Below are 20,632 nucleotides of genomic sequence, written 5' to 3' on the forward strand. Positions count from 1 at the left end.
CCTCGCCTCTCCCCGGCGCGGGCGGTGGCCTCGCTGCCGGGGTGCTCAGAGCTCTTCCGGGTGACACCAGTTACCACTCCGCCCCCTCCGGTCACAGCTAGCTACCTCCCCCTCTCTCTCCCCCCACACACCGGACCTCGCTACCCACGGATCAGATTGCACTAACGTTGAGTCTAACACGGGGCTTACCGCTGCTACTGTTTTGGCTGATTTTAGCGCTGGCAGACCGGCGCGGCCGTCATTAGATTTCAGACTTGGTACGCCCGGCCATCTCGCTCCCCCTGTGCCGTACGCTAGACCCAACCACGCACTCCCCCCCCCCCCCCCCCCCCCCCCCCCCAGCAGACTGCGCAGCACATACAGACAGGCACACAGACAGACAGACAGACAGACAGACAGACAGACAGACCAGCCGCCCGCCCGCCGAGCTGACCCGTCCGGCATCCCGATTGTTTATACTTCACTGAGAGCTGTTGATTGTCGAGGGTGGCTGCCGTCGCGCGTCGTACCGGCTGGTCGTCGCCGGTGTCCGCCCCCGCCCCCGCCCCCGCCCCCGCCCCCGCCCCCGCCCGTCGGTGTCGGCGGTGCGACCGTCTGGAGCGGACGGGGCCGGCCGGTGCCAGCTGGAGTGCAGTCGGCGCTGGACGGTGACTGGCAGCGGGGCCGAGTGGGGACGTGTGCCGCGCGCAGGTCGCCGGCCTAACTGCGAGTGAGGACCGAGCGGGAAACTAAGGACTGAGGTCTGGCAACCGAACGGAGAGCTGAAAATCGGGAACCAAGTGGAAAACTGAGAACTGAGTGGAGGACCGGGTCCCGAGTAAGGATTGTGCGAATTGAGGACCGAGCGAGAAACTTTGGACTGTGCGGAGGACTGAGGACTTAAGACCGAACGGAGAATTGAGGACTCGGTGGAAAACTGAGGATCGAGAACCTGCTGGACTGAGTTGCCAGTCACGGGGACTGAAGACTAGAACACTGAGGATCGGACGGAGAACAGAGGACTGAACCGAGGAAGGTCGAGGAGTGGAAGGTCTGCGGATACGGTTGGTACTTCGTACATACATACGGCACATTCTATCGTTACACAAGGGCATGCATTTATTTTGGATTGATTGGTTGATATTGGTTGAGTGTTTTTTACTTGGTTTCGTTCAGCAGCGAACATCAGTCTTAGTGCCATGTCTGATGTCGCGCCTCTGACGATATTTGCTTTTTATATTTATGTATATGGCTATTAGTTACGCAACTTGTTTGGCACATACGCGTCTGATTAATGTCAACAAGTGGGCGAGTACTGCGAAATGTCACCTGATGGTCGTCATCTGTCAGTAATTCTTTGGCGCGTGCGGGTACCCTACCGTCCTAAACTGCGTTGAGGAAGATTGATAAACAGGTGCCGCGCTCATTAACAAATTGGACTCCTAATTCTAGACTGATAGCTTTGTGGAAAACATACAGCATCTAAATAGTGGAGACCGATTGAAAATGTCAGCATAATCTCCTAACAACCCTTGTTTTGTAATGACGATTGTTCAGTCTAAATTGCGGTAATATGTCCCACCGCTGGGACACTACCTACTAGTCCGTTTTAGCGCGTAAAGTAGATTAGCTTTCTATTGATTCTATACATTGTGTGGTGCTAATCCTACTCATAAAGCGACGTTGACAATGCGTCGCGTTGCTCGGTTTACCCGACCTTGCAATCGAGACGTGCCCTAAACTATACCTCACAGCTCATGTGACATAGGACGCACGGCCTGCGCCTCCGGTTTCGGAGCCGACCCCATCCTATTAGTGGGTGGTATCGGTGAAGCCATTCGGTGCTGATCCCATCCTGATTAGCTACGTGTCGAGCTCGTCTGGTTTACCAAGTGATCCCCTGGCAGTCGTCGGGAACATCACCGCTGCGCGGCGCGGCTGTTGCATCGCCGCGCCGGCCACTCCGTGAGCTTACCGGCCGATCGGGCCGGGGCACTTGTGGCCGGCCGGCGCGTCGGTTTCCATGTTTATCGATGGGGCCAAACAGAGTCGGCCCGGAGGAGCGGAGGTGCCGGTGGGGGCGGACACGGGCGGCGGGACACCGGTACCGCCGGGACACTGCAGGCGGACAGGTGTGGGTACCGCCATGGGACCCCGTAGATGGACAGGTGTAGGTACCCATGAGACCCTGTGTACGGACAGGTGTAATAGCTTTGGGACTCTGCAGCTTGACTGATGCAGATATCGCTGGGACCCTCTATGTAGACCGTCTGTGGACGGGTGTATAAAGTACCGCTGGGACGCCACACTCAGACGGGTGTAGGATACTGTTGGACCCTGGCGACGGACAGGTATAGGTAGCTTTGGAACCCTGCTGTCGGTCTGTGGGCGGGCGTAGGTACCGTCAGCTTGTGGACCATCCACAGGACCACCTGCCAGTAAAGGCATGTATAGGTACCGGGGTCGTAGGGAATGGAATAGGGACGAGGATTGACAGAGGTTGGAGAGGTAGGGGGGGGGGGAGGGTAGAAAAGGGATCCCTTGTGGAAGGGCTGGTGGCTGGCTTGCGGATTGAGGATTTCTTGGACTAAGCGGGAACCTTTCTATTAGTGGGTGCCGTTAACGAGCTTTCTTTGGTCAACCATGCATGATTTGAGGTCAAATTTTATGTAAAAAGAAATTTTTACGAAATAAAGCATCGCTAAGATGCGGATCGAGATCAAAGATGCATTACGATTTACGGGGAGGAAATTTGTAGCATAACATGGGTATTTGAGATGTGCGACTGAGCACGGAGCCTTTGGCACATCATCCTTTGAGAGGTGATGAGCAATGCCGAGACGCTACTCGCGCGCTAACCGTGAGACTACACGCGCATTGACCGTGAGATGGGCAATGCCGAGAACATACACCCACGCAAGCCTTGAGACGAGCAACTCTTGCTAAACGTCCAGGCACCATCAAGGGCGGCGCCACCGTGGGGGCAGTGGGGGCAGACTGCCCCCACTGGCAGGAGGCCGTGGGGGCAAGACTATGTTTTTGCCCCCACAAAATTTGGCTGATGTTGAAATGGGAACAGAAGACCGGTGCAGCATTCATGATAGGCGGTTATAGTTGTACGCCTGTTTTTGACGGTCCCCGTATCAAGTGCATCAGCAGAACGTTCGTTCTCGGATCGTCTGTCGCATATCTCGTACTCCCACTCATTCTCCTACTCATTTTCGTTCACCAGAAGGCTGCCCTCGAGCTTGACCTCGAGAAGGTTGAGAGGCAGTCTGTCAAAATCGCCCAGAGAAGAGATCATCCTCTTTTGGGGACCCTTAGACTGTCACTGAGACTGAGTTCAGGGAGGTATGACAAAATGTGATAGGTAGGCATGTATATCCGATTTAGCTGGAAATGTATGTGGATCGCCCTAATGGAGCTTATTCTGGTATCAATCGTGTGTGAGAGAATCGCACATATACGCACTACGGTAAAAAAGAGAACTAGGTACTGATTATTGTTTTGAGGAATGCACCATTTTACATCTCAACATAACATTTTCACAGGTTTGTGTCTCGCAATCTAGTTTTATAGTTTTATTTGCTCGCGACTCGCCCGGGCCCAGGGGGGTAATCCCACCCACCGCAGCCCGGGGGTAGCCCTCCTCCTGTCTAACTCCGTAAATAAGGCAGCTACGGAACCAAAAATGGTACAGCCCACCGCTAAAGTAATGTGTGGTTTTACCAATCTCAACGGCTGGCTTTGACCGACGATTTTTAAATGCGGACTGATTGAAAAGAAGACGTCAATAGACAAAGTTGTAGCTGCAAGGGTGAAGATACATGTAAGCTACAGTTGAAGTCTCTTTGCAGTCTGGCTAATCGTTCCTAAGCTTCAGAAGCAGAACATACCCATGACTGAAACCGCACATTACTTCTGCTGTGGACTGTACCAAACGAAAGGTATCTACGAGAAGATTCTATAGCACCTTAACTTTTTGACCTTAGGTCAATTTTCAAGGTCAAAAGCCAGGGTCAAAGGCAAAACCGGCTCTTTTGTAGTGGTCTCAAAGTACGTGTTCCAGAGGACGGCATGGTGCATAAAACCGGCTAAAATGGATGCTAAACGAAAGGAGATAGTCTGAGGATTCCGATGATGTGCATAACATTCAAAGTCAAGGTCACGGTCGTGATCAAAATTTACCACAGACTTCACACTTTTCTTATATCTTGTATGCTAAATTCCGAGATGTTTTGAAATGTTTTGAAGCTTAGCGGGCCCCTATTTGTGCTTTAGCTTACGATACCAGGCTGCTAGAAGGTTAAAGTCACAAGAGAGTATCCTTGCTAGAGGCTATTTCACTTATTTAAGTCAGGCATAATAATTAAGACATGTTTTGCCATCCTGAGGCTCTAAATTAATGCTTAGAGCAAAATGGATGCCAGAATCGTGATCAGCGGCTACGAAATCATCACAAACAACCTTTCATGTGTCAAAGTGAACCAAACGTCATTCGAGGTCACGTGAAGTCAACATAAAACTTGACCTTTTCCAAACAATATATATGTTATTCGACGCGTCTCGACCAGACGAATGCGAAGGTACCGCTGCCGTAGCTCTATGACCATTTTATTGACGTTATTTGCGAAAAAAACTCAAGCCTCAGCTCGGGGTCGTTGACCTGACCTCTGACCTCAGGTCACCAAAGTTACTTAAGTATTTTTCTAGGTCAAATGCTACACGACCGTGCTCGTTATTTATCTTTATCTCCAAGACTCTGTTTTTGGCAGCTGGTTGAAGTTCGCGTCTGTCACACCAAAGTTTGCCGTGCAGGAGTCTAGAAAAATCGGCCCTGCCCTGAGACGTTATCAAGAAGGCCAGGTCCAATTTGTTTTGCTTCAAAAGATTTCAAATTTATGGGGGATAAGGTGCAGCAAGTTTCGTCTTTCTACTTATAAGCGTTCATGAGGTATCGCAAATATTCGCCAGGGGAGGCGAAAAAACGCTCCCCCCCCCCCCCCCGTTCCGGGCCCGCGAGGGTTAATACGTATGCAATATGCATGAAACCTGAAACCATAATAATTTTTAATTGGCAACATCTAGGAACAAGGTGCTCATGGATTTTGCAGATCGGGGTATCAGACAACAGTCGGGTCACCTCAAGCTTGCCCCCACTGGCGAAAATTCGTGGCGCCGCCACTGGGCACCATCGGCAGCCTGTGTTCTCCAGTCACCCATGGGCCATGGTTCGCCTCTTGAACCCGTGTTTCTGTATAGGTCAGCCGTCCGTTCAGGTGGAGCCGAACTGGCACGTTTCGTCTTACACCGCGGACGGTATGTGGGCCTGAAACCACGCTTATTGAACTTGTGGAATTCAGGTGTAAGGAAGGCAAAATAGCCAATCGTTAAGTTGGACTTTCGCCTTCTTATGAAATTAGTTTTGTACCCTTCAGCAAGAAAATGAATCTATGTGGGTACTGGGTACCTTCATTTTGTTCTACCTACTGAGCTCATTCTTTTCTGCATGCCAAATGTTTTGATTTATCTGTCTTAAAAACGTATAGAAATACTGAGAGAGTGTAAAGCACGGCCTGTCCCGTCAGTTCAGTTCCAGTGCAAGTACCCTGCCTTTTTTCCACCGTCTCGCCGTTCGTTCAATCAACGGCTGACGCAATTTGTCCAACGGGGATTTGAGCGACGGCTCCGGCCAGTCAGGTGACTGCTGAGCTCAATATCCGTGCCCCCAGGCTATCGCACCTGACACGTCCCTCCTATCGAAGTGCGCTAAGCAATAAAGCAATAAATGACTCGGAAAACAATGATAGCGGTATCAGGTCACGTGCGAACGAGGCTAAGGTGGCATGGGACTTCATTTTAAAAAGATCTTCGTATCTTCATTATCCAAAAGCCAAATTTAGTCGTTTTTGTAGTAAAAAGCAAATTACTTTTTTCACATTTTTTTCACGCCTCTGACCATTAAGACCTAACATTTTTAGCCTGTTTGTTGATATTCTTTTGCTCACCTTGGGTCGAGTTTTGTCATCGGAGCCGTTATCGGTTTCGTTGGTTGATTTAGAGGCCGGGAAGTTTTGCGGTTTGTCGTGTGATGGCGGTTAGATTGTGGTCGGAGGTCGACGGGGAAGCATCTCCAGGCCGTTTCTACTCATCCCAGTCGCCACCATGGGTGATTCGGACGACCAAGACGTCCATGGTAGGGATCCCGTCTCCGTCCCGTCCAGCCCGCGTTGACCGGACTCCGGGCGGCCCCCAGTTATCATCAGGAACTGCTCGGTCCGTCAGATTGTTTGGTCGGTCATCAGCTGTGCAAATAACGCCAGTGGGCGACTAGTTGAGCAAATGAAAGCCGGGTACGATTTAAACTGTCGATATGATGTGTGCTAGGCGATTACTGTCCTTCTACCCCCGGTAGCCCTCTTACTTAGGTGGACAGATACAGGCGCCTAATCTGCGAAAGATATTAAGTACGCATCGACGTTAACTCACTTAACTGTAGGTATTGATGGTGAATTACCATCACATTGGCTGCTTAGCTTTCATTCATGATCGGGCTGTTAAAATTCGATAATTATTTTCGACGTTTATCTTGAAACCTTAGGATGCTCTTGCCCAAAAAAGCAGACAATATGACTGAGTTATGGTCGATGCTCCCATAAACGTTTTACAGCTGCGAAACCTTCAGGCATATCAAATGAGAGGGCGGGCCAAGTGTCAAATTGAGCAATGGTAACTTATTTGGCCTTGGCAATGTTGAACAATATCAGCAGTGGGCGGGGCATGTTTTTTATCGCTGCAAAGCTTAGTTACTTCGGTAGTTATTTCGAAGCATTTAGAATGAGGTCGATACATTTGTGCGCTCGTACGAGTATAACCAAACATCATACAGGTCTTTCTCTGCCGTAGAAGACTGGGTGGATATTGTAAACGCACCTGAGAGGAAAGCCAGCGGCGTAGCTCTCTCTGAATAGGAGAGCACCACTATATCCTCGGCGACTCGCCATTGATGTGCGGGGGAGCCGTGACGACAGGCCACCTCTCTGTGACCATACAGGCCGGTGGGACGACGTGTATTGATCTATGTGACCGGGTGTATTCACCGTCCGTCCGTACCACTCCCCCGTATATGCCGGCTCTCAATGGCTGCCAGCGCCCCGAGCGGTATCACCTGTAGCTGCTGATGAGAGTTGGTGGAAGGACAGAGTGCTGCTAGCAGGACGAATGGGGACCATGGGAGACGGCAGACAGCAAAGCACCGTCAGCCGGGGAGTTAGAGTATCCTCTTGTCTCCCATCGGAAAATAAGAGTCTGTTTGAGTGATGGCATTGGCTACGGAAGGTGGCTATTTGTGTTAGGCTCTTTTTACGTCAGGATAGTTCGGTGAACATCATGCTTGTGAAATTTAAATGTTCTCTTCTGTATATGTTACGGCCCGTTTGAAAACCCGGCCCGTATTAATGCTGCCCGGCCCGCATTAATACTGACCGGAGACCTGGCCCGTATTAATACGGCCCCCGGTCAGCATTAATGCGGGCCGCCTGGCGGTCAGCATTAATACGGGCCGGGCAGTATTAATACAGCCCACTTTTTTCCTCACGGCCATATGAAAACTCGGGCCATATCAAAACTAGCCAACTAGTCTCTATTCCATGTCTTAGCAAATGCTGCGTAGGCCTGCAGTGGTCTTAAATGTCTTTTATACTTTTTGACTGTTGGCTAGTAAATGTTTGTTTCGTGGTATCTTCAGCGTATAGACCCACCATACTTTGACCTTACACCATACATGACCTTGACACCCACCATAATGCATTGGTACAACATCATTTTACATGTTCCAGTGTTTAAAGCCACAACAAGACTAGAAACACGCAGATAATATGAGCCAACATACGCTGAATTGCGATTCCGGCCAAACATGGTCTCGAGGATCAGGTCACAGGTCAAAGGTCATTTGGGTCAGGGTCATGAAATTTTAGAGCAGGTGTAAAATTGAATAACTCGAGGGTACTGAAAGTTTCGTCACGATCGGCCGTTTTTTACGCGAGTTATTCGCAAAAAAAACCGAGGGGGTCCCTTCGACCCCCCCCCCCCTAGAAGTGCGAGGGTTAAGTGGAAATCAGTGCTAAAGTCCTCGAATTATGACATTTTCAAAATGAAGTTGCCATACTCTTTATGATCACTAGTTATTAAGATCAGATAATGAAACAGATGCGTGATACGCTGATACTCACTGTCGGTCCTCCAGCGGTAATGGAAGAAATGGGCGCGCGGCAGTGTCGGCACTCCCTGAGGTGACCTTGGGCGATGTGTTAGACCTGCTTTTATTACCCTGGGTAACGTCTAGATGAATATTGCTGGTTAGGAACATAATATGAGCCAACATACGCTGAATTGCGATTCCGGCCAAACATGGTCTCGAGGATCAGGTCACAGGTCAAAGGTCATTTGGGTCAGGGTCATGAAATTTTAGAGCAGGTGTAAAATTGAATAACTCGAGGGTACTGAAAGTTTCGTCACGATCGGCCGTTTTTTACGCGAGTTATTCGCAAAAAAAACGAGGGGGTCCCTTCGACCCCCCCCCCTAGAAGTGCGAGGGTTAAGTGGAAATCAGTGCTAAAGTCCTCGAATTATGACATTTTCAAAATGAAGTTGCCATACTCTTTATGATCACTAGTTATTAAGATCAGATAATGAAACAGATGCGTGATACGCTGATACTCACTGTCGGTCCTCCAGCGGTAATGGAAGAAATGGGCGCGCGGCAGTGTCGGCACTCCCTGAGGTGACCTTGGGCGATGTGTTAGACCTGCTTTTATTACCCTGGGTAACGTCTAGATGAATATTGCTGGTTGTCTCTACAAAATTATGATAAACCCTCGTTTGTTTTCTCTAAATGGTGTTTTGAACTATTTTAACCCGCGCCCCGCTGGGCTATTCAGCCATACGCGCCCTGCTGGGGGGGGGGGGGGCAGATTCTGCCCCCCTGTCTAACTTCCGAACCGATGGTCGTAGAAAGACGGGGAAACGGCAATCGAAAGCTCTCAACAAGGCGGATCTTAACCCGCGAGTTGCTGGGGGGGGGGGCGTTAAACGCCCCCACTTTTTTCGCCGGGCCATAGCATGAAAACGGCGCGCCGCAGGCGCGCCAAATTTTGGGTACCTGTAGGGAATTGATTGAAGTTTATTGTGACAAAGTTTCAAAAAAATCGGTCGGAAAATTTTTGAGATATCGAGGTTTTAGTGACGTCATGATTTCTGAGTTTTCGACCAAAAACGGCATATGTTCAAAAAATCATATAAAATCACAGAATAGACATACAGACATGCCGTAAACGCCATTAGACTGCCAATACCATGATCAATCAAATGGCTATCTTCGATTATTGATTATCGTTCCGCATTTTCCATAATCTTGAATTGAATCTTGGCAATTTTTCGTGACTTCTTCACGACCATGATACATGCATTTCTTAAATTGAACTTTTTGAGCCAAACACGTACAGATATGATAAAATGAATGTCACCATCGTGTTCTACGCCTCAAATTACCTATAAAACATGTGCCACAGGCTGCGAATATCAGTTTTGATTTTCGGGTATATGTGCCTGCCCGGTTGACCTGACCTTGACCCTGACCTATGCTTGACTGACCCCTACATGGAGCTGACACTCTTGTAGGCCTTATATGATGGATTGTGCACCGTTTTGACAGAGTTTATGACGAGAGGTGCCCATTGGGAAGTCCTGAAGTCCATGCTACTGAAAGCCCGATTTCAGGTGTTTGACCTGACCTTGACCCGACCTGTGACCTCAAAATTCAACTTTTAAGTACTCATCTGAAGCGTCTCGTCGCGCTCTTTCGTTTGCCGCCTCGTGCGTTTCGCTGCGCCTATTGGTTCTCGAGTTATCGGCTGGGGGCGTTTAACGCCCCCCCAGCAAACGGTGGGTGGCGAAATACCCCAGCAACTGCCGGGTTAAGAGCCCAATTTTTTTTTGCTTAAGTAGGTCAGAGGTCAGGTCAAGGTCAGGACAAGGGTACAAAATGCAAGTTTCTACAGTATCGGCCTTGCACCGTAGTTGCCGAAGAATGGACTGAGACTGATTGCCCAAAACGTGTTCTTAGACTACCAAGACAATATTCGTTGCATACAATGTCATTCAAAGGTCAAGGTCAAGGTCAAGGTCATGTCAGGTCAGGTCAGGTCACCAAAAACAAAATATAGTAAAGGGCATGTGCGACAAATGTTTTATGGGTCACTTTACTCATAGAATTCAAAAGGCACACTCAATAAATGATATGGACCACCTCTGGATGAATTTCAGGTCGAGGTCAGGTCAAGGTCAGGTCAAGTGAGGTCAAATTTTGAAGTTGGTTTTTAAGGCCTAAAAAGGTGTCTATCTGATGCAGTTTTTCACGGCGAATCGAATGGTGCTATTTTTGTTTCCGTACGAGGTCAAGAACTTCCAAAAAAAATCATTTTTTCAAAATTTTTGTGTGTCGTGACGTCATAAAATTTTGAATAACTCCCACATTTTTGAACCGATTCTTCTAAAAATTGGTATGTAGGTGCACATAGACCACTCCTCTGACATATATTCCGTTTTTTTATACACTCAAAATTTTGGATTTTATAATTATTTTCCCAAAAAAGTCAGTTTTTCAAATTGGGCCCAAATCCAAAATTTTCAAAAAACCGAGATAGCCATTTGATAGACAAAGTGCAATCACGCATAACCTTTTTTGTTACGTCTTGATTCCTTTAAAAATGAAGATGTTAGCGGCGTTTGAAATTTTGCCGTTTTTGAGGCGAAAATGGCGAACATGACGTCACTAAAACGTCAATTTCTCAAAAATTTTCCGACGGATTTTGCTCAAATTTTCAGGGAACGTGTCAAATTGATGTATGATAAGGTACCGAAAGTTTGACGTCGCTGGCGTAACGCGTTTAGAAGTTATTGGCGAAAAACGGGAGGGGGGGGGCAGATTCTGCCCCCCAGCGGGGCGCGGGTTAATCACGTATAATAACATCTATTTTCTCGAGCACGTTTTGTTCCATATCATTGCCGAGCACTAGTTTGAACTGCTTGCCCAATTCACTGCCTTTCGATCTGTTCGCTAGTCTCGGGGTATATGTTCCGGTCTTTTTATCGAATGGTTGTGGGTTCGAGGCGGGGTTGGCGAATATTTACACATGGCGTTCAACTTTTATCAGTACCTAAGCCGCCGTCTATAAAGACATGCTAATGTAATTGATTTTGCAGCAGACGGATAGGTTTTGAAATAAAAGGTGGGCAGCATTAATACTACCCACCTAAATCGGCCGCATTTAATACCGACCGGCAAGGCGGCCCGCATTAATGCTGACCGGCCCGTATTAATACGGGCCAGGTCTCCGGTCAGTATTAATGCGGGCCGGGCAGCATTAATACGGGCCGGGTTTTCAAACGGGCCGTAACATATATACCACTCTGATTTCAGCTCTTTATTGAATTTTGTAAACAAATTTGTGTTCTTTTTGGGGACTCTTTTTTGTGCGGTTACAACGCGCTGTAGGCCGCTTTTCACTGTTCAAAAACTGACCGTTCTCAATTCCAATAGCGGCAAGTCTGTCCCGAGTATGACCGGACGTAGCTTGCGGGTGGCATCCTGCGTCACTTCATGACCTACCGTCCGGCGGGTGGTCAATGTGTCAACGCTGCGGCGGGGCAAAACGGAAAAGGAACTGGGCGAGCGTCAGTGGCCGGCGCGTTCTCTAGAACGGAAGTGGTCCTGCTGATATCCACCACCGACGGCGTCTACCGGAAATGTGGCGCCGGAAGGACGCGCACGTGACCTCAATATGCGTGGAGTAATCATCATTGCCATTTTGAAACGAAACAGTCTCTTATTATTGATAGCTCATGATGATTGACAATGATGTTTGTTCAGTCTCCTTAGATGATCGTTCAACCCATCTCATACGAAGCGTCAAGCGATGCTGGGTTTAATGCCTTGCGGCACAGTCTAGCAGCAGGCGTTTGTCACTGGTTCCATCTAGCGGCAGCATTATAAGCTCACGTGCACACGTCACTGACCGCCGTCCAGCTGTCATCAGCCAGCTGCTGAAGTGTTGGTAAAATCAGGCAAATATTTGCCCTGTTTAAAACAGCACAGCCCGGCCCGATCTATACAGATCCTAGAAAGCCCCCACTGTTGTAAAACACGATTGGCAGCATCACGGCACTGTCTAATCCCTATCGCGAATTGGTGAACATGCCGACGACTTGGCGAGGAACATGTTTGACTTTAACGAAACGTTATTATTCATTCGTCGGAACACGGATTCATCAGGTCAACAGCTCTTAAATGTCATGTAGGTAGTAGTACAGTGTGTCATGTAGTGGCTTGAAATTGCGAATATTTTTTACGGAGCGAGCGAAGCGAGCGGAGTCTTACGTAGAATAACGGAAATTTCTGAGTATGAGCGGCCGGCCGGCCGGCCGGCCGTGCGGACGCTTTTGCGAGGCTTATATCTCAGCAACCACTTGACCGATTTACATGCGGTAATTTTTGTAGGGTAGCTTCATTCCTTCTACCAAGCATTGGACTATTCCCGATGCATGTGGATGACCCCTTATGCACGTGCTACGTGCAAAACGAAGAGGTGTCACTTTTGTAATTGTTGCAATATCTCGGTAACTACTTGGCCGATTGCGCTGAAAGTTGGCATGTAGGTAGGCACCCACTAGGCACTGCATATCCATGTGCCAGAGTTGGGGTGCCGCTGCACGTGCGCACGTGCAGGGGTCGTTTCCAGATCTCGAGAACGGCTGGACCGATGGCGCTCAAATTTGGTACACGGTTAGGGACCAGTTAGTAGGGTGTCGTGCACAAGTTAGTTGGGACCCATTTTGCACGTGCGCACGTGCAGGGTGCCGCTTCCAGATCTCGAGAACGGCTGGGCCGATTGTGCTCAAATTTGGCACATCGCTAGAAACCGGTCAGTAGGGTGCCGTGCACAAGTCAGTTGGAGGTACCCCCTCGAAATTTCGCACGTGCAAGACTCACCCCCTCGCTCGCTCCGTTAGTCGCCCCAAAAGGCGCTATACTGGTTATTACGGAGCGAGCGAAGCGAGCAGAGTCTTACGTAGAATAACGGAAATTTCTGAGTATGAGCGGCCGGCCGGCCGGCCGGCCGTGCGGACGCTTTTGCGAGGCTTATATCTCAGCAACCACTTGACCGATTTACATGCGGTAATTTTTGTAGGGTAGCTTCATTCCTTCTACCAAGCATTGGACTATTCCCGATGCATGTGGGTGACCCCTTATGCACGTGCTACGTGCAAAACGAAGAGGTGTCACTTTTGTAATTGTTGCAATATCTCGGTAACTACTTGGCCGATTGCGCTGAAAGTTGGCATGTAGGTAGGCACCCACTAGGCACTGCATATCCATGTGCCAGAGTTGGGGTGCCGCTGCACGTGCGCACGTGCAGGGGTCGTTTCCAGATCTCGAGAACGGCTCGACCGATTGCGCTCAAATTTGGTACACAGTTAGGGACCGGTTACTAGGGTGCCGTGCACAAGTCAGTTGGGACCCATTTTGCACGTGCGCACGTGCAGGGTGCCGCTTCCAGATCTCGAGAACGGCTGGGCCGATTGTGCTCAAATTTGGCACATCGCTAGAGACCAGTCAGTAGGGTGCCGTGCACAAGTCAGTTGGAGGTACCCCCTCGAAATTTCGCACGTGCAAGACTCACCCCCTCGCTCGCTCCGTTAGTCGCCCCAAAAGGCGCTATACTGGTAGGTAGGTACCTATCTTCCTAAAGCGCCGTGTTGACAGAAAATAGGTACCTACCTACTTAATTCCTCTAGGCATATCTATTACCGTAAAAATAGGTTTTGATCATGCGCCCTAACAATACAGTTGTATGGGCTAAACGCATTTGCAACATGTTTTGCGAAGTGGAGATTCTCATATGAATCGACTGGATAAATATTATAGTCCATAGCATGTTCCTTAGGTCTATGATCGCGTCTATGAGCCATTTCTATGACTGCAGTCATAGACATGGCTATGGTAACTGCATTCTGCGACCTGACTGATTTTGATTCTGCGACTGACCCTATGACTCAGACTCTGTGACTCTTCCTCTATGGCGCTGTAACTCTGACTCGATGCTTCTCTAACTCAGTCTCAGACTCTAACTCTGCCTATGACTCCCGCTCTGATTCGATGTGGCTCTGCCTCTGTGTGACTGCGACTCTGACTCTGCGACTCTAGCTCTATCTCCTTGTGACTGACTCTGACTCTGTGGCTCTGACTCTGGCAGACGGTGAGGAGATGAAGCACAGCTTCAAGCTGTTGCTGTCGATGAAGAAGGAGCCGGGCGGCCAGCCGCTGTTCTACAAGTCGGACGGACAGCGGTTCGCCCGCGAGAAGACGGTCAAACTGAACACGCACTGCCAGTACCGCATGGACCTGTCGTTCACGCCACCCCGAGAGGTCGAGTAAGTCACACGATCAGCTGCTCATATGTACGGGTGATTTTTTATACAGGGCAAAAAGTAAAGAGCAATGGCGGTACCAGAAAACAGATCAACTGACAGCAAATGTATATCTTTGTAAAAAGCACATTCTGACATTTCATTTGCACATACAAACTTTGAGTTTGAGCTCCGTTTAGGCTTACAGAACGAGCTCGAAGTGAGCACAGTTTTAATGCACGCAAGCCTGGAGTAATTGGCGATTTTGGGGAAAACATTTTGTTGTGCGCCATTTTCACGGAACTTCACAACAGAATGAGTCCCAAGAAGTCTCTTTAAAGGTCCTGAAAACAAAATGACAAACAATTTCCTTTCACATGGATATACTTGTTTGGCGTTTGTTATATGTTTTGGTATCTCTAGGCTTAAAAACTTTTTGCCCTGTAAAAAAATCACCCTGTAGATGGCATGCCGAAAAATTCACACATACATTTACAGCCACCCACTCAACCATTCGGACAAACTTTCTTTAAAAAAATCTGCTAAGAAAAAACGATTTGAGGGTGAGGTGAACTGACTTTTCATATCAGAGCTCCAGCAGAGAATAATCAAAATGTATGCTGTGTGTGCAGTTCAGACATCGTATCTATGTCCAACAAAAAATGCGGATCAAGACCGTACTCATTTATGCATTTCGGTAATAAACGTCCAGTGCATCAGTCAATACATCAACGTGATACAACGTAGGTAACATGGGCTATCAGGAAACAATATTTACATCGAGTTATTTACAATTTGAAATGACGCATACCGAATGAATCTCAAACGGCATGGGTAACACATTAAACGCCATATTCCGTATCGCTTGGTAAATTGCAGCTCCGCAAATATCCCAGTGTCGCAGAGTCGCCCGCCGCTACCTTGTTTTTCGTGCTGATCAGACTTCTTGTTATCAAATCGTCGACATAGTGTTTATGGGATATGTAATTGTTGTTTTGGATGGCAACATTTTAAATGTATTATTCCCCTTTCTTGAACGTTTAAAGAGGCATCATTTCATAACAGGATTTGTACCAATGGCACACCGCTATTCACACACAATAGCCTGGCGTTTGACCTTCCATCATCCGACCATCTTACTTAGGGCTCGCATCAACCGTCTCGTGGGAGGTGTTCGCTGAGGTGTGCTCGGAAGCATCAGGCTCCGTGCCGCCCTCGGCCACGGGAGCCTCACGCCCCACGTGCTCAACCGTGTCCTCCGCCAGCCACTTGTCCATCATCTGCTTCCGCGCCGCCTCCTTGGCCTCCAGCTTGCTCTTCTGCAACTCCTCCCACTCGACCAGATTGGTCTGAGGGTTGTTGGTAAACAAATACTCGGCTAGATAGTCGACGGGGTCTTCGGGTTTCACTTTGGCGCACTCCAAGAGACCCTGTGTTAGCGTCGGTATGACGTGTTTCATGAGGTAGCTGCGCAGAGGCAGTGAGCGCGCTTCCAGCGCCTCAAGTTCCTGTCGCTTCACCTCTGTCAGCCGCTCCATCCAGACCATCTGCTCGCGGCGGCGGCTGTCCATCTCCTCGCGGGCGCACCGCTCGGCCTCCTCGCGAGCTTGGTGCTCCTGCTCCAGCCTCTCGGCCTCCTGGCGCTGCCGCTTCTCCTCCGCCTCCTCCTTGGTGAGGCCGTAGTTGCGCGGCGCGCCCAGTCGCTTCTGCAGCAGCCGGCACGTGTCCTCCATACCCTCGCTCTCGTCTTTGGTCACGTCGATCAGCAGTGGGTGCACCTCGAGCTCGTCGAAGAAGTTGAGAACGGTTACGTCCTCGCGATTGTTGGCCCGGTACTCGGTGAGCCGGCGCAGCACGGCCTCCTCTGTCCAGTGCGTGCCCTGCACCTTCTCCTCAGGTAGGTTGATGGCTCGCTCACAGAGGAACTCGTCAGGCGCGTCTAGAGCAATCACCAGCTCTGGCATGGTGGCACGATTGTAGGCCGGCTCTCCCTCGGCTGGTGCATCATCTGCCTCCTCGTCGACACCGAATAGGGCCTCCGCCTGCTCCACCAGCTTCGGAAATCCGTCGAGCACAAATCCCTGGTTTCGGCACGGCTTAGATCGGATGCGCTCTTCCACGAATTGGAGCACGGTGGCGTCGTCTAGGCGGTTATCGTGGTTAGCGGCACGCTGCTCCTCGATCTCAAGGAGCAGCTCGGCCGCCTCCTCTGGGGTCATTTTCTCCTCGTCCTCTTCCTCTTCTTCCTCCTCTTCGATTTCTGCGTCGATGTCAGCGTTTTCCTCGTCTTCCTCCTCCTCTTCCTCTCCGAGCGTGGGACTTTCACCATCGCCCTCCGGCTCGTCAGGCAGGGTCACTGGAGGCGGGTCTTTGACCGGTGGGTGCGCAATCTCCTCAAGATTCTTGATCGCCGCCTCAATGATCTCGCTCAAGTGAAGATGATGTAGCTTGTAAATTTTACACAGCTTCTCTGCCAGAAAAGTTTTGCCGGATACCGGTGGCCCAAGGATGCAAATCCGCATCGGCTGGAGCTTCCGTTCCGTCCGAAACTCTTTGACGACGTCCGCTATTCCCTCGACAAAGCCACTCTCGGAGCGTCGCTCCTCGATGTTGTCCGCCAGGAACATGCTCTCCATCTTGAGGTCCGTCGTTACAAGGTCAGCGTGCAGCAGGTTCAGGTCGGTGAGGAACACGTCCTCCTTGTCGGCCCTCTTCACCTGCCCGGTGGACAGCTCGGAGCTGATGGCCTTCACGATCTCCCGCTGCGTGTTCGAGAGGCCGTCCACGGCCAGGATGTAGCGTGTGGTGGGGCGCGTGTCGAAGACGCACTGCACAACTTGTGCCAGGTCCAGGATGTGGATAGTTGGGACCACGTTGTTGCCGCGACCGAAAATGGTCAGCTCCTTTTCGTTGTGCCATGCCTGCTTCATCCACGAGTGGAAGATGTCCTCGCCCTTCCCAAATGTTGCACCCGCTGCGATGACGTAGGTTTTGAACTTCTTTTTGTTGGTCTTGCCCAGCGCAAACGTTGTCTTTTCGCAGTTGAGATGCTCCTGGAAGTGTGGATGTGGTCGCCGGCGTCGATAGTCGTCCTCTGTGAACGGCGAGTCTGGATCGTCCGGATCCAGCGGCTTCGTTTTGGCCCATGTCATTACGGTCGAGATCAATATGAACACCTTCCTTTTTGGCCATAGCTCCAGTCGATCATGCAAAGTCTCCACTGCCCAGGTGGCTTCCTCGACTAGCTCCTGTCCTCCGGAGGTTATGTCATAAATGATGACCTCGCATAGTTCTAAACAAGCCAACAAGGTGTCCCTATCTGCTGCTTGAGCTGCTGTCAGTACAAGCGTCCCTGAGGGATCTGAAACAGTTTTCTCGTGCCTCAGCACACCATGAATTGTGGTCAGCGATTTCTTTTCTTGTTCAGCTTCGTCATTTTCTTCGTTTTCTACTTCTTCCTCTTCCTCTGGAACAACAGCTTGCACTTGACCAGTGAAAAGCTCAGCTAAATTCCGACCGAGGTACGAGTCGAGCGTGCTTAAAAAGATGTGTTTTTCGAGCTCGGGCTGTGGCGTTCCCTCTTCATTGTCTGACATGTTTGCGTTCTGATTGTTCTGAGCCTCGATCCTTTAAGATAACTTTTCCTAAATGGTAGGCACTATTACGGACGCAGCTCTCTGGACTGTTCTTACAAGATAAATGCACGTCATACGACTAGAGGGATAGAAAGATGTACTCACAGTCAGACTTATGAATGATTATCACAGTCATATAAAATGAGAAAATTAAGGGTTTGATGCGGAGCACAAGGTCGCAGGCTATGCTGGTACGCTGGTGCGGCGATTGATTTTAATTTTTGGAATTAGTCGATGCATGCGTAGATAACATAAAACAGTCCTCTTTCCGAAGGATATAGGTACCCTGAACGGTGGGATTGTGGGTTTTCATGGATCATGGACTTAGATATGCCAAAACTACGTAAGCTAATTGAAATAAATGAAATACTTGCAATAATGTACGTAAGGTTATTGCATATATGTCGGTTGAGGTCTGAAAAATATTCACAGCGTTAATGCGTCGCTTTATACTTTCAGAGCTGTAAACTTCGGTGGGGAAAACCTCGAGTTTCACGAGGTGACGAGAGACAGCACTGCGTCGGCGTACTCGACCTTCTTCCACACGCAGGACTTTGACATGACCAAGAAGGGTCACCGGAGGGAGGTGCCCGTGGTGGTCACGGTAAGCGAGCAAAACCTTGCACCTGACCGACATTGCTTATTGGTAGCATATTTAATTGGTCATGTACCTAATTAGTTTTTAGCTGTTAACATTCGATTATCATTGATCGGGGATAAGTCTGTATTGAGTTATTATTGATAGCTAACGCCGGTTGCTTTGCAATGGCACTTAGGTACTTCAATTTGCTCTTGTTCATCATTGTCGTTAAACCTTAAATTAACGATGCTAGTTGAAGCTTGTCGGATGAAGTTCGAGCCCTTGCAAAGTTACAATTTTATCGCATTATCAATCACTCGACATTTGATTACGTCAGCCTACGAACATTATTCGAGTTCCACATTATTTTCCATGCCTATGATTTGAAGAAAATATAAAAGTGATTGCAGTCTCCATAGTAATGGCAGTCTCAGTATCAATGTAGTTGCCTGTCAATAATTTGCACATTTCGTACTCCCTGCTGATTACCTCGAGTCTCTCAGGGTTCCGTGTGTGCTTAATTCGTCTATCTTCCCCACAGCTAAAGGACGTGGGAGAGATGCGACTAGTGATACAGGTCAAATGCTACGACCGAGACAACGTACAGCACAGCGAGTGGGGCTCCAACTTCCACTGCATCGAGTACCTCTGCGAGGAGCTCGACTGCCGTGCCGTCGACATCGTCAAAGAGACCTTCAGATAGGGCCACCGGCGGCGGCGGAGGGCAGGCGGGGCGGGGCGCCGCTGGCGCGTGGGGAGTGCTCGCTGGCGTTTACAAGTGATTTATGGGTGTGTCCCGATCCAATAATCGTCGGCCGGTCACGTGCGGCGGTAGGGGGGGAGGGGGGAGGGGGTGCGTGTCTGAGGACCGAGGAGGCTCGGTTGGCGGCAGGAGGCTAGCCCGCTGACACGGACGAGGCACGGGTGGGTGCTAATGACATTGATACTGCGGTCACGCAACAGCCAAAGGTGCAGCCACCTACTGTGAACCCCAGCGTGAGCCGAGGGCTACTAAGAAGCGAACGGACATAGCTTATAGTGTTGTTTCAAGTCAAGTCAACGGCTTTAACGTGCTTATGACGTAATGATAATTTGTTGATGGCTCACTGATGATCCCATATATTTTACCCCTTGGAATACATAAATAGTTTCATCCTTAGTTTTTGTCCTGTATGTTTCCCGTTTGTCGCTAGAAACTGTGCCATAATTTTCTGCATTTCCCAGTGTTACTCTGTGCCGACTTTACCTACTTTACTGCTTGCGAGCTGCTGTCCGAATGTGTCCGTTCATCGTTCGGTGTGCCTCAGCATGCCAATCGCTGTATATAGATGTACGGCGATAAAACAATGTGATGTTTATGAGCCGTGTCATGTTTATACGCACAATCAGAACAATAAATCGTGACAGCGTGCCGAGAGACGACAGCAGTACCAATCGAACCTTTGTGTACATCGATAATGATTTGCCGGTAAGCGGCTATCATCAAAGTTTGGAGAATGGCTTCAGCTCGCACCAGAAATCTATCATAACGTTTCATCAAAAGATCAACGTCAAAATCCTGCACTTACTTTGCCATACCTTTGCTGCACCACACTTGTCACATTGCTAGCACGCAGCCTACCGCATTTACCCACTCTACTCGACCGTTCCTGGCTTTTCGCCTTAGTCGCATTTGACCTTTCCTCGTCGCCAGTCCGTCCACGCAACAGCTGTCTGGAGCGTCGGTCCGTGTACTCAGTCATTCCGGACCGGGCGACTGTGTCACGTTAACGTCTGTGTTTGCTAAAATATGCACAGCATCGAACAGCGGGACCTTTGCCGAGTGGCACATTACTTCTGCGGGCTACACACAAGGGTGCATTGGCAATGGCGGAAGTACGACGCATGTGACACAGTTGGTCCGTGCTTTTGCGGCGACGAATCGGGAAACGTCATCACTAATCAGCCGTGCATTGCATGACACAAAAGCCGA

The 20,632-nt window shown here is 49.5% G+C and overlaps 2 protein-coding genes across 3 annotated transcripts; one reads left to right on the forward strand and one right to left on the reverse strand.

The window, feature by feature from the left end:
- The first annotated feature begins 635 nt into the window (after nt 1-635).
- On the forward strand, nt 636-20,099 carry LOC122380620 (CB1 cannabinoid receptor-interacting protein 1-like). 2 transcript variants are annotated; one of them, XM_043363950.1, is made up of 4 exons: nt 636-1,043; nt 14,292-14,469; nt 18,540-18,684; nt 19,202-20,099. In XM_043363950.1, exons 2-4 carry the CDS (start codon nt 14,303-14,305, stop codon nt 19,361-19,363), a joined length of 474 nt encoding a protein of 157 aa, XP_043219885.1. In that variant the 5' UTR covers nt 636-1,043; nt 14,292-14,302; the 3' UTR covers nt 19,364-20,099. The 2 variants fall into 2 exon arrangements, with proteins under 2 accessions (XP_043219885.1, XP_043219884.1); XM_043363949.1 differs by lacking the exon at nt 636-1,043 and adding an exon at nt 6,080-6,175.
- LOC122380619 (adenylate kinase 7-like) lies at nt 15,115-18,290 on the reverse strand. The gene has a single exon (XM_043363947.1). The coding sequence runs from the start codon at nt 18,039-18,041 to the stop codon at nt 15,582-15,584; it is 2,460 nt and encodes an 819-aa protein (XP_043219882.1). The 5' UTR covers nt 18,042-18,290; the 3' UTR covers nt 15,115-15,581.
- Nucleotides 20,100-20,632: the final 533 nt, after the last annotated feature.

The sequence above is a fragment of the Amphibalanus amphitrite genome, unplaced genomic scaffold, assembly GCF_019059575.1.
Source record: "Amphibalanus amphitrite isolate SeventyFive unplaced genomic scaffold, NRLGWU_Aamphi_draft 000102F_arrow, whole genome shotgun sequence".
Taxonomy (NCBI): Eukaryota; Metazoa; Arthropoda; class Thecostraca; order Balanomorpha; family Balanidae; genus Amphibalanus; species Amphibalanus amphitrite.

What these genes read in the sequence shown, in the direction of transcription:
- LOC122380620 (XM_043363949.1), top strand. Translation starts at nt 6,145, where the DNA reads ATGGGTGATTCGGACGACCAAGACGTCCATG. An exon ending in ACGCCACCCCGAGAGGTCGA is followed by an intron (nt 14,470 to 18,539) that starts GTAAGTCACACG and finishes TTATACTTTCAG; the next exon opens with AGCTGTAAACTTCGGTGGGG. An exon ending in AGGTGCCCGTGGTGGTCACG is followed by an intron (nt 18,685 to 19,201) that starts GTAAGCGAGCAA and finishes TCTTCCCCACAG; the next exon opens with CTAAAGGACGTGGGAGAGAT.
- LOC122380619 (XM_043363947.1), bottom strand. Translation starts at nt 18,041, where the DNA reads ATGTCAGACAATGAAGAGGGAACGCCACAGCCCGAGCTCGAAAAACAC.